The sequence below is a fragment of the Drosophila willistoni genome, unplaced genomic scaffold (genome assembly GCF_018902025.1).
Source record: "Drosophila willistoni isolate 14030-0811.24 unplaced genomic scaffold, UCI_dwil_1.1 Seg531, whole genome shotgun sequence".
Lineage (NCBI taxonomy): Eukaryota > Metazoa > Arthropoda > Insecta > Diptera > Drosophilidae > Drosophila > Drosophila willistoni.
In genome coordinates, this window is record NW_025814459.1 from 2,302,225 (window position 1) to 2,328,579 (window position 26,355).

Below are 26,355 nucleotides of genomic sequence, written 5' to 3' on the forward strand. Positions count from 1 at the left end.
ATGGCCGATCGGACCCCACGCAACCGCTGGCGATTTCGTACAAGCGGGAAGATGCGTGGAAAACATAATACGATAAGTTCGGTCGTATAAGAGTAAATGGAACCCGGCTTGACTGCATAATTGCACACAAAAGGGGGCATTGGCCTACTTATGCAAATTAAGAGCACAGAGAGGCAAATATGAGTGCATGCATTAGAATACGCTGAATAAATGTACATGCATGTCACACGTACACTATGCGTGAGGGAGAGTATCGGTGACCAATAGCGTACTCTCTGCCTACGTCACGCTCATGAGAATGAAAGCAGTTAGATTGCGAGCAGCCAAAATCTGGTGAGCGAGAGAAAATAAAAGTGAGGGCCAAGCAAGCCCATGAGACGGGTGCGGGGCATGCATGCTTGGTATGAAGCAATGATGGTTTGTGGAATGGATAGGGGAATATGCGAACCGAAGGGGGGGGGGAATGAACAATGGGGAAGCCCGCTATCTAACAGATACGATACGCGTATGAAAGGGCATTGTATGGGAAATTAAACGATTTCGTATGTTAATTTAATCAATATGATTATCGTTAAATAATAGCTTAAGTTAATATAATTGTCATATATATGTATGTAAATATAATAAGGAGAGAATATGTGCGAAATTGGGTATGACAAGTGGATCAAAGGGAGCGACGGGCAAAGGCAGCGATGAAAGCAGAGAAAGTCAACGGGATACGATGGGCGGCCAATAGAAAGGCGACGCCAGCATAAGAGAGTGATGCAAGTCGATATGTACAAACAAGAAAGACAGGGACAAGGAATAAATGGGCGCGCAGCCACAGAGAAAGTGGACACATGCGCCAAGGATTTGCGGAACTTTCACCACGCATAGCAACAAGTGAATGCGTGGGTGAAAGCAGAGGGCCGATGGAAATGTACCAGCTGTATAGCGGTACCACACCAATGTGTTCCTGAGGCCATGGGAACTGCCTATATAAAGGCAACGTCTGTCAACCAAAGGCATCAAGTCATCAAATCGTGATCAAGTAACAAGTAATTAAGGCCTTACGAGTAACCTTAAGAACTTATCAAGGAAACAGAAGGAGCAAAGGAAAAACAAGGAACTATACAGGCCTTACGAGTAACCTGTACAGTTCATCTCGACAGCAACAGATCCTTAAATAAGGATAGTAAACACCGCACCCAAGCTAGAGTGAGTTGGAGAGAAGCCAAGCATTTCCAGGAGTATCCAAAGTCAGTGGTAGGCACGAGGATATATCCTACTGCCGGAAATTCCAGGATCTATATATCCTGACGATTACCAATTGCTGAGGAACATCCTGCTTCGTGATAGTAGCTACGGGATTTATCCCAGAACCAAAAAGCGAAAGCCATCTCAACAAGCATAGCGAAAGGGGTGCAGAGGTGTGGAGCATCAACCAAGCACACGATACAGGCCGAGACAACGACCCGCAACGGTTGCAGGAGCAAAAGGAAGGCAAGAAGGGACGACGAGGGATTCGAAGTGATTCGACAACGCTGTCCCAGTCCAGACCGACCGCAGAGAAACTTGTCATAGCCAATCAAGCCCATAAACGATCGCAAATAAACGTATTATAAAAACCAAATCAATAAACAAAGCTGTTCTGATTTCACCGGGGCACAAAATAAATTTTGTTGTGCCGAACCTAGCCCAAGAGATATTATAAATATCCCGAAGGACGAGAAAGGATCGTTACAACTGGCGCCCAACGTGCTATACTGGTGATATTTAGAAATAAAAATACAGTTTATAAATCAGAAAAAGATCAAAAATGGGAAAAGGATGGATTTACCACATGAAGAAGGAGGATTTGGTACAGACAGGCCAAAGGATCGGGATCGAGATAACCGGCACAGTGGAGGAAATGAGGAAACAGCTGGGCGAGTGGGTAGAAAGGAATGAAACGGACCCAGACTGGAAGGAGGAAATAAATAGATTGGAAACAAAGTACTCGAAAAATATAAAAATGAAAACAATAGCAAGCACATCAAAAACATGCGAAAGTGAGGCTGAGGAATTCCAGAAAATAAACATCGCCACACTAGCAATCCCACCATATTTACCACCAAGATGGGGAAGCGAAGGAGCCCTAGATAATGCAGAGACAAAGAGGGACATAAGGAGACAAACAATAGACCCCAAGAAAACGGCACCACATACAACAAACAAGACCACCGAATACGCCAAGGTGGCAAAACAAGTGAGGGAGTGGACATTCAGGTTCGACGGCAATTCCAGACCACTAGAGTTCATAGAACAGATCGAGTGGTCAGCAGACATGTATGGCATCGAACTGGACATGATCCCGAGAGCGATGCCAGAGCTGCTGAAAGATAGGGCACTCAAATGGTACGTCGCAAACAATAAGCAGTGGCGAACATGGAAGGAATTTGTTGAGGGCTTCAAGAAATATTTCTTGCCGAAAGGATTCTTCAACAAATTGGCTGATCAAGTGAAAAATCGCAAGCAAAACAGAAACGAGTACTTCAAGGACTATATGGTGGATATGCAAACATTGATGAGACCCCTACAAATACCGGAGTACGAACAATTGGAGGTCATATTGGAAAATTGCACTCCAGATCTAAAAATATTCGTTCGGCCGCACAGGGTCAGAGATCTAGATGAGCTGATGCAGTTGGCAGAAGAACACGAGATGCTCGAACAAGAGCGATTCGAGTTCCATCGCGAAAACAATGCTCAAAGAACACATAACAACCAATCAAACCACAGAGGAGGAAATAATCACGGGCCACCAGTCACACAGTGCCGAAGATGCCAGGACAACAGCATGGAGAATCATTCGAGAGCAAACCAAGAAAACAAGAACTTCCGAGACGGAAAAGTCCTGAACCCGAATCAGGCGTGCCGCAGATGCGGGGGAGCCGGACACTGGGCCAGGGAATGCAACAATCAGAGACTCAATTTCTGCTGGCAGTGTGGATAAGTGGGCAAAAGGACGAAAGAATGTTGTTGGAGTTCGGGAAACGAAAGGCGGTTCCAGCCTATCAGGGGCGAGCAGGGACCCAGCCAACAAGCTCCTCACCACTAATAGGCCAACTAGTAGAAGAAGAGGATCAATTGTCAGCGATTATCGAAGTAGCAGGAATACAGATGAAAGCGACAATTGACTCCGGAGCCACGAGTAGCTTCATCAGCAAGCAGATATTGGAAACAGTGAGGAATAAGGGAAAATGGGAGAACACACACAAACAGGTATACTTGGCAGACGGAAAGGTGCGAGACATTGAAGAGCAATGGACAGGATGCGTGAGATTCGGACACAAGGAAATCCACATGCCATTTCTGGTCATGCCAGAAGGAATGGATGCGCTAATATTGGGGTGGAATTTCCTCCGCATTATGAACACAGAAATATCGTGTGGTGGCCACAAAGTGCGAATACCGACAATAAGGCGAATACAGGGCAGGCGCGTAGAAAGAATATCCATCATGGTCACTCAGAAGAGTGACCAGCAAGAAATACAAAGCTTTCTGAGTCAGGAATTAAAGGAATTAGGGAAAGTTAAGGGACTGTCAAAGGTGGGGATACATCGCATAACGATGAAGGACGATATCCCAATAAAACAAAGGTATTACCCGAAAAACCCGAAAATACCAGGAGAAATCAATGCAAAGGTCGACGAACTGTTGACAATGGGATGCATAGAACCATCGCAAAGCCCATATAGCTCACCCATAGTGATGGTGAGAAAGAAACAGACAGGCAAATGGAGATTATGCGTAGATTTTAGACAGATTAACGCAAAATCTATAAAGGATGCATACCCAATGCCACGCATCGATTACATCTTGAATCAACTACGCGAAGCAAAATTCATAAGCAGCTTAGATCTGAAGGACGGATACTGGCAGATTCCGTTAGAAGAGAAAAGTAGACCAATGACGGCATTCACAGTCCCAGGGAAGGGGTTATTCCAATGGAAAGTAATGCCATTCGGTTTACACTCAGCATCAGCAACTTTCCAACGCGCACTGGACCAAGTCATTGGCCCAGAAATGATACCAAACGCATTCGCATACCAAGATGACATTGTGATAGTGAGCAAAACAATCGAAGAACACATGAATCATCTACAAGAAGTGTTCAGGAGATTGAAGGAAGCAAACTTGAGAATTAATGCCGAGAAGTGCCAATTCTTTAGAAAAGAGCTAAAATTTCTAGGCCACTTGGTGACAGAAAACGGTATTGCAAGGGACCCAGAAAAGGTGGCCGCAATAGCCCAATTAGAACCACCAACTTGCACAAAGGAATTACGCCAGTACTTAGGAGTGGCATCTTGGTACAGACGGTTCGTACCAGGTTTTGCAGCACTAACACACCCATTGAACGAACTACTAAAGAAGAGAACAAAGTGGCACTGGAGCGAGGAGCATCAGGCAGCATTCGATGCTGTAAAGGAAAGGCTGACGAGTGGCCCAGTATTGGCATGTCCAGACTTCACAAAAACGTTTGTGCTCCAGACGGATGCAAGTAACATGGGATTAGGAGCCATATTGGTACAAAACACTGAGGATGGAGAGAGAGTGCTATCATACCTGTCAAGAGAATTAAACCCAGCGGAAAAGAACTATTCGGCAACAGAAAAGGAATGCCTAGCGATAGTATGGGCAATACGCAAACTAAAACCATACCTTGAAGGATACCGATTTAAAGTGGTAACAGATCACATGGCGTTGAAGTGGTTGAATAGCATAGAAAGCCCTACGGGCCGTATAGCCCGATGGGCACTGGAACTGCAACAATACGATTTCGAAATAGCATACAGAAAGGGCAAATTAAACATTGTCGCAGACGCTTTGTCAAGGCAACCAATGGAAGGCTGCAGAAGAATAATAGATAATGGTGCCAGATTAAGACAAGCAAACAACGAGTGTGGGTGGATTCAAGACATAATGGGAAAAATAAAACAACAACCACAGAAATATCCGGATTACATTATAGAAAATAGTCAGGTATACAGGAACATTCCGCACAGAGCAGGCCAAGAAGAAGTGGTAGCTTGGAAACTATGTGTGCCAAAAACACTACGTAACCAAGTAATGGCCGAAAACCACACGGCAACAACAGCAGGGCATACAGGGAGCAGGCGAACTACTGCCAGGACCGCAGCAAGATATTACTGGCCAGGAATGCAACGAGATATCAGGACATTTGTAGGAAAGTGTACGATATGCCAACAATATAAACCCAGCCAACAGCAGGCAGCGGGAAAGATGCTAACACAAATACCGGAAGAACCATGGGCTACAGTATGCGCTGACTTTGTAGGACCGTTGCCAAGATCGAAACACGGAAATTCGATGCTACTAGTAATCATTGACAGGTTTTCGAAATGGACAGAACTGATACCGATGCGGAAGGCAACTGCAGAAAGTCTAGTTAAGGCCTTTCGAGAGAGGATACTATCTCGATTCGGAGCTCCAAAAATGGTGATAACGGACAATGGAGTTCAATTCACTAGCAGGATATTCAAAAAAATGTTAGAAGAATGGGGATGCCAACACCAACTGACAGCACCGTACACGCCACAAGAAAATCCAACCGAAAGAGCAAATAGAACAGTAAAAACAATGATTGCTCAGTTTACGGGGGAAAATCAACGCAACTGGGATGAAAGTTGGCCAGAAATAACTCTAGCAGTGAATACAAGCCAATCAGAGGCAACAGGATTCACGCCAGCGTATGTAATACAGGGGCGTGAACCAAGAATGCCGGGTGCACTATACGATAATGTCACGATAGGCACAGGGAAACAAACGATACCACCAGACGCGAAGGTAAAACAAATGCAAGAGCTGTTCGAACTAATACGGCGAAATCTGGAAACGGCTGCACAGGATCAGGCCCGCCATTACAATCTGAGACGAAGAGAATGGAGACCAGTGATTGGAGCAACGGTATGGGCAAAAGAACACCACCTTTCAAATGCTGCAGAAGGATTCGCAGCAAAGCTGGCACCAAAGTTTGGAGGCCCATATGAAGTGATAGGATTTGCATCTCCGGTCATATGCAAAATACTGCACAAAGAAACGAAAAAAACCAGACAAGCACACATCAGCCAACTGAAGCAACAAATATGCGAAGAAGCGGATGGCACGAAAAGTGAGGAGCAATGAGGATGGACGACTCGAATGACATGGCGGCGAGAAAATCTGCACAGACCGGCCGGCTGGACAGAGAACTCAAAACATGACTTAGAGCTGAAAATCTAAAAACGCATCGCATCAGAAACAAATTATAGCAAAGTTGCAAACCGCATCGCAGAGCACAATGAAGATGTGCGAATATCGTAATGACACGTATACAAGCATGCGAAAACGAATTTAGAAACTGGCAACGGATACCCGAATATCGTAACGATGCAAACAATATGCAGACATAATAAAAAAAAAAAAAAAACCAGAGATAGAACGATTGGGGACAGCACCACACAGGCGCATGATGTTACGCACCCACACATACGCACGATATGACGTATGTAATGGTGAGTCACCGCAATGCACATACACATGCGCATACACCGCGAAAAGAGAGGGGAAACGCACCCACACAGGCGCATGATATTACACACCCACACATACGCACGATATTACGCGACGCACATACACATGCGCATGCTATCATGCATGTAATGGTGGAGCATCACGACGCATTAGAATTTGCAACTATGCCAAGAGAGCAAGGGCAAGGTGGAGAAATCCTAAATATCGGTAAATATCAAAGAAATAACCAAATGCTAATGCGAGGTTTCATGCGTGCAATTATCATAATCGTCAGACACTCAAAGTTTATCACTCGGCGAGTAATCAACAAAAAAAAAAGGAATAATCATGAACGCATTTAATGCAAATTTTGGCCAGGATGAAGGCGTAGCTCGACGAGGTGCGGCACCGCGGGCCAATATGGAACGCGGTGACTGGCATCGGTCCGATGAGGAGTCCGACGACGATGTGCCGGACATGGCAAATCCGGCCATCGCCGCCTCTTCGGACGAGGAGTTAGATGAGGACGGAGAGGAAAGCGGGTACGTGACAGAGGAGAGCGAGGCCGAGTCAGTGGTAACCATACAGGAAGAGGAGAGCGACGATGAATCAGTATGGAGGGAGCTGGATGAGGCTATGCAGATGATGGCAAACGAAGGGGCGGAGGAGGCGAGCAGCGAGCGAAATAGCCCAGATGTGTATGCGCCGTGGGATCAGGAAGAAATACCTGAACCACCGGCACAAGCATGGGAGCCAGCACGGCCGCCGACGCCGTTTCGTATGGTGGACTACATGTCCGAAGCCAGCGAATCGGAAGAGGAGGCCGTGGCTGGTGTGGGTGAGGCTGAAGTGGCCAGCCAAACGCCGGGAAACGTCGAAAATGTAGTGCCAGGCGACGCATGTTGGCAACACATGTGGGTGTGCCAACAAATAGAAAACCTAAGAGCGGCAGACAGGGCACGACAGGAGGCGGAACGATTTACCCAGGCCAGGGAACGGCTGGCGATGGCAATGCTGCAGCATCAGCAACAACAACAGCAGCAGCAACAACAGCATCAGCAACAGCAACAGCAGCAACAATGGCAGCAACTGCAGCAGCAACAACAACAACAGCAGCAACAACAACAGCAGCAGCAACAACAGCAACAGCAACAACAACTGCAGCAGCAACAACAACAGCAGCAGCAACAACAGCATCAGCAACAGCAACAGCAGCAACAATGGCAGCAGCAACAACAGCAACATCAACTGCAGCAGCAACAGCAACAGCAGCAACAATGGCAGCAACAACAACAGCGACAACAACTGCAGCAGCAACAACAACAGCAGCAACAACAACAGCAACAGCAACTTCAACAACAGCAACTCGAACCCCAAGAGTGCCCGTGGGTGTGGCCAAGACCGGCATTAAATAGACAAATGTCTGCACCCACGGCGCGAAATGACAGTGTTCGGCCAATATTGGCCAGGCAGTTGTCTTGCCCAGCGCCAGACGGGCATGAGAGGTATGAGGCAGTGGAAGAAAATGAGTGGCCGGAGACGGTCTCAGAAATGGTGGGGCAAATGGCCCAACAGGAGGGGCCAAGAGCAGTAAGATTAGTGTGGGCGGGTAGAATTAGGTATAGAATTAGAATTGCACAGGGGGTAGTTAGGGTATTTAGGGAAAAACAATAAAAGAAAAAAAAACAACAAAAAATTAGAAATAAGTTAGGAAGTAAAAAAAAAAAGATGCGGAACGGGCCAAGAAAAAAAAGGAACAAACAATGAAAAGATGCCCTAATCCGACAACATTTAAGAAAAGATACTCAGTAATCGCCAACATTAGAAGATGCCAATTGGCCAATAAAAGATGCGAGCTGAGTCCCAAAAAAAAAAAAGGCACAAAACAAGCACAAGACAAGCCAAAACCAAAGAAAAACACAAAATAAGCAAAACACACAGAACAAGCAAAAGACAAGCCAAAACAAAAGAAAACAAAAAAAAAACACAAAACACAGGCCAAAACTACAAATGCAAACATATTAAATGCACAAATATGAGAATAGAAAATACACACACAAATAAAAAAAAAAACAAACACAAGGTACAAGGGACAGGGGAGGGCAAATCCCTCCCGAAGAAGGGGGGGAGTGTGAGGAACATTATATACACAAGAATAATGTCCCACACAACAAACAAGCTACAACAAACAAGATACAAAGCCACAATACATAAGATACAAACAGCCAGATACAAACGCAGCCAAGACACAAACTAAAGTATAAGAGTGAAATCGGATGTGAATGATCAAATAAACAAGGCCAGCCGAACATTGCCGATCGAACCCCACGCAACCGCTGGCGATTTTCGTACAAGCGGGAAGATGCGTGGGAGACATAATGCGATAAGTTCGGTCGTATAAGAGCCAATACAAGAGGCCGGCCGAATATTGCCGATCGAACCCCACGCAACCGCTGGCGATTTTCGTACAAGCGGGAAGATGCGTGGGAGACATAATGCGATAAGTTCGGTCGTATAAGAGACAATGCAAGAGGCCGGTCGAACATGGCCGATCGGACCCCACGCAACCGCTGGCGATTTCGTACAAGCGGGAAGATGCGTGGGAAACATAATACGATAAGTTCGGTCGTATAAGAGTAAATGGAACCCGGCTTGACTGCATAATTGCACACAAAAGGGGGCATTGGCCTACTTATGCAAATTAAGAGCACAGAGAGGCAAATATGAGTGCATGCATTAGAATACGCTGAATAAATGTACATGCATGTCACACGTACACTATGCGTGAGGGAGAGTATCGGTGACCAATAGCGTACTCTCTGCCTACGTCACGCTCATGAGAATGAAAGCAGTTAGATTGCGAGCAGCCAAAATCTGGTGAGCGAGAGAAAATAAAAGTGAGGGCCAAGCAAGCCCATGAGACGGGTGCGGGGCATGCATGCTTGGTATGAAGCAATGATGGTTTGTGGAATGGATAGGGGAATATGCGAACCGAAGGGGGGGGGAATGAACAATGGGGAAGCCCGCTATCTAACAGATACGATACGCGTATGAAAGGGCATTGTATGGGAAATTAAACGATTTCGTATGTTAATTTAATCAATATGATTATCGTTAAATAATAGCTTAAGTTAATATAATTGTCATATATATGTATGTAAATATAATAAGGAGAGAATATGTGCGAAATTGGGTATGTCAAGTGGATCAAAGGGAGCGACGGGCAAAGGCAGCGATGAAAGCAGAGAAAGTCAACGGGATACGATGGGCGGCCAATAGAAAGGCGACGCCAGCATAAGAGAGTGATGCAAGTCGATATGTACAAACAAGAAAGACAGGGACAAGGAATAAATGGGCGCGCAGCCGCAGAGAAAGTGGACACATGCGCCAAGGATTTGCGGGACTTTCACCACGCATAGCAACAAGTGAATGCGTGGGTGAAAGCAGAGGGCCGATGGAAATGTACCAGCTGTATAGCGGTACCACACCAATGTGTTCCTGAGGCCATGGGAACTGCCTATATAAAGGCAACGTCTGTCAACCAAAGGCATCAAGTCATCAAATCGTGATCAAGTAACAAGTAATTAAGGCCTTACGAGTAACCTTAAGAACTTATCAAGGAAACAGAAGGAGCAAAGGAAAAACAAGGAACTATACAGGCCTTACGAGTAACCTGTACAGTTCATCTCGACAGCAACAGATCCTTAAATAAGGATAGTAAACACCGCACCCAAGCTAGAGTGAGTTGGAGAGAAGCCAAGCATTTCCAGGAGTATCCAAAGTCAGTGGTAGGCACGAGGATATATCCTACTGCCGGAAATTCCAGGATCTATATATCTTGACGATTACCAATTGCTGAGGAACATCCTGCTTCGTGATAGTAGCTACGGGATTTATCCCAGAACCAAAAAGCGAAAGCCATCTCAACAAGCATAGCGAAAGGGGTGCAGAGGTGTGGAGCATCAACCAAGCACACGATACAGGCCGAGACAACGACCCGCAACGGTTGCAGGAGCAAAAGGAAGGCAAGAAGGGACGACGAGGGATTCGAAGTGATTCGACAACGCTGTCCCAGTCCAGACCTACCGCAGAGAAACTTGTCATAGCCAATCAAGCCCATAAACGATCGCAAATAAACGTATTATAAAAACCAAATCAATAAACAAAGCTGTTCTGATTTCACCGGGGCACAAAATAAATTTTGTTGTGCCGAACCTAGCCCAAGAGATATTATAAATATCCCGAAGGACGAGAAAGGATCGTTACAGCACGTTTGTGCATCTGTATCTAAGCAAAGCCTTCGACTCTGTTAATATTCCCATTCTAGGCAACAAGCTAATAGATTTAGGTTTCGATCACAGACACATACAATTCATTTACAACTACCTTAAAGAAAGAGTTTTGACTATGGGAAGAACAGAAATAAAAATAAGAAAAGGAGTAAGTCAGGGTAGCTGCCTTAGTCCAATACTTTTCAATTTATACACAGCTGAGCTGCACAAAATAAGCAATCAAATTAACAGCATACTATTTCAATATGCTGATGACTTTTTCCTGGTATGTTACCATAAAAACTTTTCAGACGCTAAAAACATATTAGAAAGACAAGTTACAGAATTTAGTAAAATGTGTAATAAAATCAACCTGTCATTCAACCCGAACAAATCTGCTGCTTTACATTTTAATTTAAGACGTAAACCCCAACAAATAATATGCAATAACGTACCTATTAGGGACGTAGATAAAATTAACTACTTAGGAAGACTGATTAGCACCAATAATTCCACGACCCAACACATAAAGGAAACAATTGCTAAGTCAAACAAAACAAATATGTTTCTTCATATGATTAATGGCTGTCGTTTTGGCACCCATCCCAAAAATGCAATTCTTTTCTATAAGGCCTTTACAAGGAACAGGTATGAATATGCAAGCTCTTCATTTGCAAATACAACTAAGACAGTAATGGGCATCATAAATACTCATGCTAACTTACATTTAAGGAAGGCATTAGGGCTTATTAGATCAACTCCAACTTATATAATATACCACCTAGCGGCCGAACTTCCACCAGAGTATAGAATTAAATTTACCACAGCAAAAGAACTGATCAGGGTCTTCGCTTATGGCCTGCCAGCAGCGTCGCTTCTGTCCAGTGTCTTTCATGCTAATAAAACAAGTTATGCCAAAGTGTATGCTGAATTTAAAGATGTCCTGGACAACATTACACATAGAGCCAACTCCTATACGCACACGAAAAATCTTCATAGATGCCAATTTTTCCAAAGGTGCCTTTAAAAACATAAGAGATGCAAATGAAACAACGATACTCTCCCTGTATAAAGAAAAAATTAAGAACTTAAATTCAAAAAATTTTGACCTGATTTACACAGATGGTTCAGTTTCTGAAGATTTTACTGGAAGTGCTTTTTTTCACTTGGGCTCCAACATCACAAAAAGCTATTACAGCAATAAAAAACTGTCATCATTGACTGCGGAACTCACAGCTTTGGAAAAAGCAGTGGAGTTTGCTGATTCGAATCACCTCTTCAAAGTAGCGTTCTTAACAGACAGTCTTGGAGCAATCCAAACAATTAGAAACCCAAAGAACAATAATTGCATTGCTCAAAGAATCCTTAAAAATATAGAAAATAGTTATAATATCATCTCAGTCGAAGTACACCACATACCTAGTCACTCAAACATAAGAGAAAACGATTTAGCTGATACCGCAGCCAAAAATGCCAGACACGATGTAGTGTTCACGCACATAAGCTGGACAATCAACGATGCTATCATTCATATATACAACAAAATAAAACTAGAATGGGAAAGAGCGTACAATGAATTTTGTATAGATCGAAACAAAGGATACTGCCTTCTATATCCTTATGTGTCATCACAACCATGGTTCCAGGGAAAAAACCAATTCCATAGACTGGAGATAAAACAACTAAACAGAATACTAAGCGGTCACGCATTTGACAAAAACACTCTATTTAAAATGAAAGTCGTTGACAACAACTTATGCGACACCTGTAACATTACAGAAGATATCTCACATATTATTTTAAATTGTTCAAAATACACAAACACCCGAATGAACTTTCCAACACTAACAAAGTATAACGATATATATCAATTACTCGCGCAAGAGCCTATCGACAACTACAAATCGATAACACAATTTACTAAGGCTGCCAACATAGAACTCTAACAATCTAATCCACATATAAATAAATTTAATTAAATAACTAATTCATTTATAACAAAAACCAACAATACGAAACTCATCATCACGAATACGCTGTGGCGTTAACCTGTTATACACAGGGAGGCCAAAGAAATCTTCTGTTCAGAAGTAACTTAATATCAAAAAAAAAAAAAATAAAGTTCAACACAAGAGGTATGTAATAAAGTAAAAAATTATTAACTACAGCGACGTGTTCTAATTTTTTTTCACTTTGAATGTGTACGAACGTCCGCTACATCGCGGAAATGCCCATATGCTATTTAAAAGACATACCTACATTTGTTATTCGAAATTTAAAATAAGTCTATAATGTAGGACTGACAAATGACTATTTCGTGATTAATGTAAGGAGAGACACTCCTGTGTTTGCCTATATAGCAAACGTGGGTGTGTGAATATTTTTGTGTGAGAATTGGTAAGATGGTTTTCTTGTAAGACCATAATATGCGGTTTTATTAAGAGAGAGAGAAATCATGAAATTTGTCTTTATAACCATAAGTGTAAATATTTTGCAAAATCAGAATAGAAGCTTGTTTTTCTTTTTTAATTTTTTAAATTTTCATAAGTATTTTTCCTTTGGGTCCTACTTTTGTAACATATGTTTCTGCGTATGTTTTTATACCCTTGCAAAAAGCGTATATTAATTTTGGTCAAAAGTGTGCAACGCATAGAAGGAAGCATCTCCGACCATATAAAGTATATATATTCTTGATCAGACCGACGAGACGAGTGCTGGTTCAGCGCAAACTCCTCCTACACCGTAAGAGCTACATAGCTGAAATTTAGCATGTAGGCTTGGATATAGTGCAGAGGTTGTATATGTCGGAGTCAGCCGGATCGGATCACTATATCATATAGCTCACATACAAACGGGAAAGTCACGAACAGTAACTTGTCTAAATATATTCGTTATTTTTTGAGCTTGCATCATGAAATTTAATATTAGTTGTTTTAATATTTTTATTTACGATTGTGCCTATGCTACAATTGAAGGCCGTTCTTTCGCAAACATTAGACTTTTAAAATATTTTTCCACTTTGACGGCTATCGGTGGGGAAAGAGTAACAAAAAACTTGCAAGGGAATACAAACTTTGACGCGGCCCCCTGTTTTTTTAGAAATTGGAGGCTAAAAGGAAACAACAGAAAAAAAACAGTTCCCTAGTGCGACCAAAATATCGCCGATTAACAGTTAGTAAGCGAAACTGTCGCCCTTAAACTTTCGTACAAAAATAACTTTATTTATTTATTTATTTATTTACGTCAACTAACACAGCAGTCGACGAAAAAGCTGAAGCTAAAGACAGATAGTAATTAATTGAAAAAGATAGCTTAGCTATATACACAACTAAACATCACCGACCCGGTGGAGGTGTTTTATTTGCATAAGGTGCCAGCTATGCCCCGAGTCACAGCCAATGTGGTCAGGGATGAGTTGCAGCCAATCCAAGTCCAGAATATTATTATTGGTTTCGCTGTAGATGATTAAAAAGTATAGCGCGAAGAGAAGTGACAGAAACATGAGGAGAAATTAGGTGAGAAAGGTTGTTAAAAGATTGGCAAAGAACACGAAAAGGTTCGTGAAGAGAGTAGTTAGTCAGACATCTACTAAGTTGAATAGGAAAAAAGTTTCTGTTCCGACGTGAGGGAGCACAAAATTATAGCGTATCTAGTAAATTAGTAGAAATGACTTCGCCGTTGACTAGTTTATGGAGAAAGAGAATGCCAAAAACGAGCCTACGGTTGTAAAGTGAAGGAAGATTAATAAGAAGAAGTCTGCTAGAATAAGAAGGTAGGCGAAGACTCGGGTCCCAATTAAGACCGCGTAAAGCAAACTTAAGGAATTGCTTCTGTACCGATTCAATACTACGCTGGTGAACATCATATTGCGGATTCCACACTGGAGAGCAATATTCTAGAGAAGGGCAAACTAACGAAGTGTATAAAACCTTTGTTACATAGGGATCATCAAATTCTTTGGCCCAACGTTTAATGAAGCCAAGAAGGCTGCATGCTCTATTGACAATAGAAGAAATATGAACAATAAATGAAAGTTTTGGATCAAACATAACGCCTAAGTCTTTGAACGATAGTACACAATCTAACAGAACAGACTTAATAGAGTAATGAGCTAGGAACGGAGACAAACGACTGAAACTCGTAAAAGAACACTTAGAGGTATTAAGGTGTAATTTATTAACGTGGCACCAATCACAGAAGGCATCGAGATCTGATTGCAAGTACTGTTGGAAAGAAGGATCATTATAGGAATAACAAATTTTGTTGAAGGGAAGACGTAATAATTTTCTCAAACAGCTTTGGTATTGCCGAAAGTTTGGCAATGCCACGGTAGTTAGAAACATCCGATTTGCTACCCTTATTAAAAACCGGAATAGTAAAAGACTCCTTCCAAATATCATAGTCAAGTCGCGAACCAGTTTTTTTAAATCTTTTAAAATATCTCGATTTAATGTTACGGAGATTAGAGAGCCTACGTGTGAACCAGACTGGAGACGGTAGAGACATTCACATAAGGAACGCATTTATCATTTAGAGAATTAAGACCAGAGTAGAAAAACTTCACTGCACGATCTATATCGCAGCACTCAAATAGAAATGACCAATCAAAAGAGAAAATAAGGCTATTAAGAAGATTGAAATTTGTTTTACGAAAACATCTGCGACGAGAATTTGCGATGTTATTAAATGAATTAGTAACGGAATTGTAAGAAATAGTAACTTCAATGGTAGGGTGATAGGGATCTTCAGGTTTCACTAGGGGCTGTGTTCGGGATACAGCACTAACAGTGGGATCAGAGACAAAAACAAGATCAAGGATTCTTTTAGAAGAGTTAAGGAAAGATATAGCGGACATTCAAGTAGGCTATAAAGAAAAACATGTTGAGATGAAGGAATTAAGAAAGATAGATTATCATCAACAAGCCAAGAAATATTAGGCAAGTTGAAATCACCTAAAACTATAAGGGAATCACGATCTTTAAGACGATTAAAAATAGTTTGCAAAGCATCAGCATGGTGCATATAGGTCATGATATCAGAAGCTGGAGCATTCGACTTAACAGCAATGAGTACTCCACCGCCACGACGACCAACACGATCAAGCCTATAAGAAATAAAGTTATTAGAAAGAATTTCATTATCCAAAACAGAGGAGTTAAGCCAAGTTTCAGAGAAAGCTAATATGTCAGCCGAAAAGGTTTGGCTATCACAAAACAGGTTCGAGAGCTTGGTAAGAAGTCCTCTTGCATTTTGATATTGACTGCAACCTAGACTTCATTAGTTTTTTGAAGCAAAAGATAAATTAGGAAGGTGTACAGGCAACATCGGGTGCGCTTATTGGGCGCAAACTCGTGTTCAACTAGGCCCTCTGTCCAAAAATTAGGGTCTACCATAGCTGAGAAATACTCATTTGGTACAGTAATTTTAAAAGAGGATATATCGCGAGGCTTAGAATACTTAAACTTTTGAAGTAAAAACTTAGCAGGGTATATATAGGGTAAGCTGCCACGGACGTTTCAGAAGTATCTGGAGCAAGCCTGGAGATAAATAATTGTTTGCGATGAGGCACTACAGTTAGTGAAGGCGGAGGAGCATTGGAATCCACAAGTGATTGAGAGCCAGCATGATCCTGTAATTGATCAGATTTCTCGTGAGGAATAGATTGATACTGGCTAAAATCTAGATGCTGGCTGGCGCAAGATGGGCAAGTCCAGCGCATTAAGCCAAGCTCAGTCTTAGACACAGACAAAATAGAAAATTTGTCATAGTCGCGGTCGTTCACGCCAGTACATTTTAAGTGAATAAGATTATCGCAGAGCCAACAAGATACTGCTCTATACTGATCATCAAAACGATCAGAATGCATGCAAGTAGGTGGACAACAAGCCATTGAAAAGCCAAGAGAAAAACAAGGAAAAAATATATAAAAATATATAGAAAATTTAAAAACACAGCACTAAGATAATTTTCGATAAAAAATCAATAAATACACTACTAGCACTGAAGCTATGATCGGGGAGATGAGGGAAGCAATGCAAAATGCTAAAAAAACAGAAACAGAAAATAAAAAAAAATAAAAATATAAAATGCACCAAACACTAATCACGAAAAAAACTTATTAATTTGGCAAATTATGCAAATAAAAGAAGGGAGTGTCAGGCAAACTACACCAGCGAAAGCGTAAGCAAACTAAGCACAATTAAAAATTGAGAGAAACAACAAATATTGATAAAAACTCAGAAGCTATGCAAAAACACGACCGTCACGTCAGAGAGCAGAAGCTTCTTCTCGTTAATGCTAGTGAATTATAATAATAAGTGACATCAAAATTAAAAAATTTCCTTGCCTTGTTGGAGTACCAAACATGGTGAGTCCAATGTGCAATTTAAATGTGAGTCTTTCTCAAAGTTAATTCCTAAGTACCTTACTGAATCGTGCGAGTCATTTTTGACATCCCACTTTAGAGGTCCATTGGCCTCTTAAGTTTACGATAACCTTTATATATGTAAGCATCACATATCTTAAACAAACACCTGTATGTGTAAGACCATATTATACCCGAAATTTCTATAATACATTTCTTATTAGTTCTAGTACTAAACCGATAAATCTAAGTTAGCTCCCTATAGTACCTAGATTCTAGTTTTTAAGTTAGTTTAAGAAGCAAAAAGGTTTACCTCCATTTTTCCTTTTATGAACACATGTCACCTCCACATACGAATCATTAGACTATAAACCGTTACAATATCACAGATAAAAAGCATAAGCCTTACCACTGTACCTCTATCTTAAACTAATAGCTTTAAGAAAACATGTATATTATTGCTTTATGCAGATTACTGTTGGGCAATTTCTCGGCCATAATTATAATCTGCTACTCGTTGGATTCTATGAATCAAAACTTCCCTCGCCACAATCAAATTAGACGACGTTAGTAGTTTTCCATTTATTATGCGTCCGTCGCATTCGAGTTCTCTTGGTACAGTAAATTCTTCAATTCGTATATGCTACGAGAGAGAGTAATACAAAGTAAAATGTAAAGGGAAACCAAAGAAGAGAGCCAACAGTGATGCTAGATTGAACTCTCTTTGAGCTTGCGATATATCGATAGTTTAGCTATTTAACCAATGGTTAATATTTCAGAATAATTAAATTAATGAATGTTAATTCAGGAGTTCTCCTCCAACATGCTCCCCCTGTTGAAAGAACCAACTTTCAAATAAATGATTATGGAAGCGGAGCGATCTTGTGAATTGGCCTTTTGAAGATTCCTTTTGCTGTCCTAAGTTCGACTACTCGAATTTTCAGGTCCGGCATTTACAGACACTACTCTTGCTAAAGGCCAATGATGAGCCGGCACGTTGTCTTCATGTACTATAACTAGTTGTCCCAAGGCCACATTTGCTGTTTCGTAAATCCATTTGCTGCGTTGTTGTAAGTTATGAACATAATCCCGTGCCCACAGTGTCCAGAATTGTTGATTCAAATAGGTCACTCGCTGCCATCTATCCAGATACCGAAGTTCCGTTCCGGGAGGGTCCGTGGAATGGTAAAGTAATGATTCTGGTACTGACGTTAATTCGGTTCCAATCAGCAAATGCCCAGGAGTGAGAGCATTGAAATCGTTGGGGTCATCTGAAGTGGGTGCTATTGGCCTTGAATTAAGGATAGCTTCCACATCCGAGAACACAGTGAGTAGTTCCTCGAAAGTAAGAGATGCGTTTGAAATATTCTTCAGAGCCAGTGTCTTCGCTGATTTTACTGACGCTTCCCAGAGGCTGCCAAAGTGTGGAGCTCTAGGGGGAATAAAGCAAAAGTTAAATCCTTTAATTGAACTATATGTTTTTATGTGATCTATGACGTCTGAGTTAAACAATTTTGACTTAAACTCAGCTAGCCTTGTAGCAGCGCCAACAAAAATTGTGGCGTTGTCGCACACCATGCGCAATGGTACACCACGGCGCGCTACAAATCTACGTATACAAAGCAGAAATGCATTTGTTGACAATTCGGAGACTAATTCAATATGAATCGCCTTTGAAGCGAAACATACAAAATTGCCGCACATGTTTTGTACGGCGGCTTTCCGCGAATCCTGTAAGACGTGAAAAATGGGCCGCACAAATCTACTCCTGTTACTAGGAATGGTCTTTCAGCTCGTAGTCGATCAGCAGGAAGATTGCCCATCAGTTGAGTCATGAGGCGAGGTTTAAAGTGTAAGCAGCGGATACAGCTTCAAAATCGTTCTCGTAAAAGAGATAAAATAAACTTTGGGCCAGCATGAAGATTTTTGTTGTGTAAGAATTCGATGTATAACTTGGTAAAACGATGATTTTGAGGTAGCAGGGCCTGGTGCTTGGCGTTGAATGGAAGGTCTCCGTTGTCGAGACGTCCTCCGACTCTCATCACACATACTGCAGTTTTTTTTTTTTTTTTTGTTTTTTTTTTCATTTATTAGCATATATAAAAAGAGATCAACAAAATACAACCAGACTGACAAAAGAAATCGATTAACGTGGATATATAAAAAACGCCCGCCCGGCGGTACGTCCCATTGGGAATTGCTTCGCCAGGTGTGGCAGCTTCTATGTTGAACCGACCCCCAGTCTCCTAAGTTCCCGCATTATGGCTCCGAAGTAGGTGCTCACCGCCGCCCAGTTATCCTTGCTCTCCAGCATGCTGGGTACCAAGCTGGCCACCGATAGGGTCTGGCCGATCGCCCGCTCGGCCCGCTGTCTCTCCGCACTGAAGCGGTCGCAACTAAATGCAACGTGGTGGGTGTCTTCGATTGCTCCTTCAGGATACGCAGGACACGTTGGGAAGTGGTCGTGGCCGAACCTGGTTAAGTATTGGCGGAAGCAGCCGTGTCGGCTCAGCACCTGCGTGAGGTAGAAATTCACCTGCCCTTGCTTTCTACCGACCCAAGCCTCAATGTTGGGGATGAGGCGGTGCGTCCATCTGCCATTTGGTGCGGCGTCCCATCGGTCCTGCCATTTCCTCAAACTGAGCCTTCTGGCGTCTGCTTTGGCGACACTCTTCGGAATGCCCCCGCTGGTGGCCTCTGCAGTGACCCGAACTTCGGCTGCCAGAATGTCGATGGGCACCATGCCGGCGATTACTAGTGCTGCATCCTCCGACACAGTCCTAAAAGCACTACATACTCTGAGAGCGCAGAGTCGATACGTCGGACTGATGAGGCGACGGTAGCTATCGACCTCCATGGCCGGTGCCCAGATCTGGGCTGCGTACAAGATTTGCGATTTTACCACGCTCATCAGCAACAGTCTCCGCTCCTGTTTGGGCCCTCTTGTGTTGAGCATGATCCTGGCGAGTGCTCTACTCGATTCCGCTGCCTTCCGCTGTACCACCGCTAGGTGTTCTCGGAAACACAATCTTGTGTCGAGCCACACTCCAAGGTATCGAATTGCTCTAGCCGATTTCACCTCAATACCGTCGATAGTAACTGTGGCCGTTTCCACTAACTTCCGGCTGCTGATTAGCACCGCTTCCGTCTTATGCGCCACTAGTACTAGGCCCACCGAGCGCAGTACGAAGGAATTCCGAAGCTTCTGGCAGCATCAAGAATGCAGCCCCAATCCGGCGTGTTGAAGGCATTCTTCACGTCCAGGGTGATCACTAGGCAGTATTCCTTCGAACCCCCTTCCCATCGATAACCCTTAATAGCATCGGCCGCTGTACACACTACTCTGCTGACCGCGTCTATTGTGGACCTTGCCTTGCGAAATCCGTACTGATTGGCGGATAGGCCGCCCCCTTTGTTGATCGCCTCGCTCAGTCTGGCGCTGATGAGGCTTTCCAGCACCTTACCCACGGAGTCCACGAGGCAGATTGGACAATATGACGACGCATCCTCTGCTGGTTTCCCAGGCTTGGGGAGCAGAACCAGCTTTTGCAACTTCCACTGAGATGGGAATACTCCCTCCTTCAGGCACTAAACGAAGGTTGCCGCGAATATTTCTGGGCGAGTTGCCATTGCCAGCCGAAGTGCACGGTTGGGGATGGAGTCCGGGCATGGGGCCTTGTTTTGTTTTAGCGACCTGGCGGCCGAAAGCACTTCTTCGGTGGTAACTGGTACATGGTAGCGGGAAGCAACATGTTCAACGCGCCTACAGTTTAGGGAGTCCGCTCGCTGGGGGAAAAGATCGCAGACAATACGTTCCAACATACTGCAGTTTGTCCAAATGTCATTGTGTGCATGAATGGTGTCAAACGCTGTAGACACGGTGTTAAGGTTTGTTTGTTTTTTAGTAAAGATATTTCATCAGCATAACATTCTTGTTGTACTAGTGCAACAATTTTCCAAAACGATTGATACATTTCTGTCTCAGTAATGCGAATATCGGCTATTGATGATGAACTTAGAGTGCGATCAGGCTTCACTTTGCTCACGCTGCGATAGAGGTATGAAACAATTCGAACGATTCGAATATACGATGAAGAAATATTTATGATCATATTTAGAATAGATTGTGAATTAGCGTTGTCTGCTCTTTTCACAAAGGCGTGCTGACTTGGTTCTTACTTCGATAGGCGGCGGAAGTGGTTCCCTAAGAATTGGCCATTCGGCCTTAGACAATTTTAAGAATGTTGGCCCTGTTATCCACATGCTTGTTTGCAGCTCTGATGTCCGACAACCACGAGAAACAATGTCTGCTGGATAACTCTGATACTCTATTTGCTACAAAACAATTTTGTGTTGATGCATGAAGTTTCAGCCATTGCAGAACAATTTTTGAATCGGTCCAAAAGTATACTGCCCCTGCTCTAAGTCTTAGAGGAATATGTTCAGCTGCAACGTCGATGTGACGAATTCCACATAAGCATAAATACGCTGACACAGCGTCTGACCAAGAGCTCATAGCATGACCATAGCATAGCATACTGTATGTACTTAGGTTTAGTTCTCTCTCTCTTCTCAATTAAACAATAAAGACGCATAACTGCGGCACTTGGCACAAATTTTAGTCTCTAATATATTGCTGATCCACAAGGACGATGTTTTAGATACTTAATCGTATCTCATCCTAATCAACATAAATCAACCAATAAGTTGGATCCCACCAACGGCAACCCACAACAGGAACTAGTGGACGGACCCAACAGGGGGAAGTAAGGTTTAAAAAAAATTTTTTTTTTAACTTTGTTTATTTTTTTTGTATCTTGAAGAATGTTGTGTGAAAATTTAGAGTAAATCAAAAATAACGCTTCGTCATTACCAGGAGATATCTTTTAGTTTTTTTCGTTCGGATGATCCTGTAACCCAGCATCATGTTCACCACAAACCTTTTTTTTTCATAGAGCCTCAGCAAATGCGCTGCCACGGATCGAAATATAATTATCTAGAATTCAAAATGTTACCAATCATACTTCAAATGTCAATAACAACATGTATAGATGTACATGTACCGCCGATTTCTTGAATAAAATTTATTTTTTCTGCTTTTGCATTTCAGACTACAGTATGGTTAATTTTATTAAACCATTGTACCTTGGAACTGAAAGAGAATTCGCCAACTTATATGCAAACCCTATTAAAAATGGCCAACACAAAGACTCAGGGAAAAAAGACATTACTGTCATGAAGCAACGTTCCTATGTTCTACACAAGAAGTTATCAAAATTTGTGCAGGTAATAAATATAATGCTTATAGTCCCAAAACAGTATAACAGAAAGCTTTTTTCATTTTTTATACCGTGAATCTATAAGTTGTAATGCTACATAAAATATCAAAGAAGCTATCTTTGGATACGCCGAAGTTAATATACCCTTGCAATGCTGGGTCATATTGGTCCTACATGTTCAAAATTTCTGTGCATACCCATATGTGTACATACGCGGTGAAAATAATAGCACCAAAGGATGTTGCGAAATCCAAAGTACAAAAAGCACGCCCATATCATATATTGGAACCCCCGTGTTTCACCGTTTTTTTTTTGTGTACATTGGTCTGTACTCCTTACTTGGTAGTCTGTGAACGAAAATACGAGATCCTGTCCCACAATATAACACGATTTGGCTCTTGTCTGTCCACAATATATTCCTCTATTTTTCCAATGGCCATTTGGAGTGTTGATTGGAAACTCAATAGTCAATAGTGGCACTTTTTTCAGACTACGAGCATTTAAATTATTTTCCCGCAGCCATGTATGTTTCAAGGTTTCAATAGATGCAGAAATTTCGAAATGTTTTTTAAGCTCTGTTGCTGGCTTAAATGGTTTTTTCTTGCTCTGTCTTACCAGACGCTTGACGAGTAATAGCGACATTACGGATTTTCGCCCACGAGACTTCACTTTTTGGATAAATATTCTTGGCGTTACTGATCATTTTATTGGAACAACCCAGTATACGACCTATTTCGGCGAATGTTTTGCATTCGTTTAGCATTTTTTTTTTGAAGTGAAAACTTCTTTAGAATCGTTGGGAGTGATTTGAGACTCGATGAAACGAAAAAGCGACACTAAAAAGAGACACATATAGATCTTATAGTATTTAGCCTGCGAGAGAATGAGATGCAAATATATAAAAAGCATTATGAATAAAAAGCATTATGAAAAACTTCGACCAAGCTGGGAGTCGAACCCCGGCCGCCCGATCGCCAAGCGAGCACACTAACAACAGAGCCACGTCGACACTTTGTAAATTGCCGTCGAGTTCTGTAGTAAGTGTGCTCGCTTGGCGATCGGGCGGCCGGGGTTCGACTCCCAGCTTGGTCGAAGTTTTTCATAATGCTTTTTATTCATAATGCTTTTTATATATTTATATATTTTTTTGTGATACATTTTTATTTACTTTTTATACCCTTGCAGAGGGGGGTTATGGGGTCGTAAACGCCTCCTTCTGTGCGTTACGAACTTCTGACCAATTTTACAATACCCTCTGCAAGGGTATAAAAAGTAAATAAAAATGTATCACAAAATATATAATGAATAAATGCACAGCAACTAGAATCACTGTCTGTTTAGCTCTCTAAAGTGGGAGAAATATGTGCATGCGAAATCAGATTGAGCAATGGAAAAACAGTTTTAATTGTGGCAATTTATATTTCACCCAATCAATCAATAAATAGCATCACGGAATTCATTCATGAAAATTCAATAAAGTATACACCAGAAGTATCGCGGATACTTAGAAAAGATTACGATAAAGTTCCAATGATTTTAAGTGGCGATTTTAACGTAAATTTTGCATTGGACACAGCGGTTCCTTTAATTGACTTTCTCAATACAACATTCAGTTTAAAAATGTGTAACAATCGCACTGAATCAACAACACGATCAAAAACAACAATTGACGCGGTATTTCAAAGATATGTTGACAACAACGAAACCAAAGCATTTGTATCATATTTTAGCTATCATAAGCCACTCGTATCATTTGTTGAAATTGAAAACATTGAGGATGAATAATAATAAAATGAAGAAAATAAAACATGACCAATATAGTAGCAATATTATAATGAACCTATAATTATCCCGCTCCTAATGCTGCTTTCGTCTCATTCTCTCTCAGTTTGTTTTACGAAAGGTTTCACTTCTATCGTGTCTAACCGTTAGACGCCCTCTTTTTATACCCTTGCAAAAAGGGTATATTAATTTTGGTCAGAAGTGTGCAACGCATAGAAGGAAGCATTTCCGACCATATAAAGTATATATATTCTTGATCAGCACGACGAGACAAGTTCAAATAGCCATGTCCGTCCGTCCGTCCGTCCGTCCGTCCGTCCGTCCGTCCGTCCGTTCGTCCGTCCGTCCGTCCGTCTGTCCGTCCGTCTGGATCAACGCAAACTCCTCCTAGACCGTTAAAGCTACAGAGCTGAAATTTTTCATGTAGGCTTGTATATACTGCAGGCGTTGTATATCTCGGATTCACCCGGATCGGTTCACTATATCATATAGCTCCCATACAAATGGCAAAGTCACGAACAGTGACTTTTCTTAATAACTTTGTTATTTTCTGAGCTATTGTCATGAAATATTGGTGAGTTAATTACACATATAAACGACTGTGCCAAATTTGATCAAGATCGGGTGACTATATCATACAGCATAGGAACGATCTTTTGAAAACAGTGACTTTTGATAATAACTTCGTTACTTTTGACGCGATTGCTTTCAAATTAAACATTTGTTAGTTTAATATATCTGTTAATGACTGTGCCGAATTTGATAAATATCGGGTTACTATATCATATAGCTTCCATAGGAACGATCGGTGGAAAACAGTGACTTTGATCAATATCTTAGTTTTTATCTAAATCTGTGCTAAGATTGTAGGCCGTTCTTTCGCAAACAATAGCCTTTTTAGCTTGAACGTTTTTTCACTTTGATGGCTATAGGTAAGGAGAAGAGTTAAGGAAAGAATTCAACTGATATAGCGGACATTCAAGTAGGCTATCAAGAAAAACATGTTGAGATGAAGGAATTAAGAAAGATAGATTATCATCAACAAGCCAAGAAATATTAGGCAAGTTGAAATCACCTAAAACTATAAGGAAATAGCGATCTTTAAGACGATTAAAAATAGTTTGCAAAGCATCAGCATTGTGCATATAGGTCATTATATCAGAAGCTGGAGGAATATATGAACAAGAAATATATAAGCTAAAGTTGGAACATGTAACTTCGACGCAAATACACTCAACACCTAAGGGCAGATCAATCGGCACAACACTTGAACACAGATTCGAGTTGACAGCAATAAGTACTCCACCGCCACGACGACCAACACGATCAAACCTATAAGAAATAAAGTTATTAGAAAGAATTTCATTATCCAAAACAGAGGAGTTAAGCCAAGTTTCAGAGAAAGCTAATATGTCAGCCGAAAAGGTTTGGCTATCACAGAACAGGTTCGAGAGCTTGGTAAGAAGTCCTCTTACATTTTGATAATGGATGGAAAGACTAGACGTTATTAGTTTTTTGAAGCAGAAGATAAATTAGGAAGGTGGACAGGCAACGGACGGGAGCGCTTATTGGGCGCAAACTCGTGTACAACTAGGCCCTCTGGCCAGAAATTAGTGTCAACCATAGCTGAGAAATACTCATTAGGTACTGTAATTTTAAAAGAGGAGATTTCGCGAGGCCTAGAAAACTTAAACTTTTGAATTAAAACTTTAGCAGGGCATATATTACTAATGTAAGCTGCCACAGACGACTCAGAAGTAGAAGGAGCAAGCCTAGAGATAAATAATTGTTTGCGATGAGGCACTACAGTTAGTGGAGGCGGAGGAGCATTGGGATCCGCAAGTGATTGAGAGCTAGCATAATCCTGTGATTGATCAGTGTTCCCGTGAGGGATAGAATGAGGTACACCAGGGCTTGTAATGGACTTGCAACTCAATGGTACATTTCTTGGGCGACTTCTCAGAAGGTGGAACAAACTTGAATTGCGACAATAAATGTACGCTAGAGTCACACTCGTTAGACAGCTGTTTGGCCAGTTTGTTTAAAGAAAGAAACTTTAAACGAATATCCCTATACATACGGCTAAAATCAAGCTGCTGGCTGGCACAAGATGGGCAAGTCCAGC

General features: G+C 41.8%; 1 protein-coding gene across 4 annotated transcripts in view; it reads left to right on the top strand.

The window, feature by feature from the left end:
- Nucleotides 1-26,355, top strand: part of LOC26530201 (transcriptional regulator ATRX-like) — a 518,978-nt gene that overhangs the window by 149,540 nt on the left and 343,083 nt on the right. For all 4 annotated transcript variants that reach the window (XM_047013063.1, XM_047013064.1, XM_047013065.1 and 1 more), the window contains exon 7: nt 22,280-22,455. In XM_047013063.1, coding sequence (XP_046869019.1) covers nt 22,280-22,455 — 176 coding nt within the window. The remainder of the gene's footprint in view (nt 1-22,279; nt 22,456-26,355) is intronic.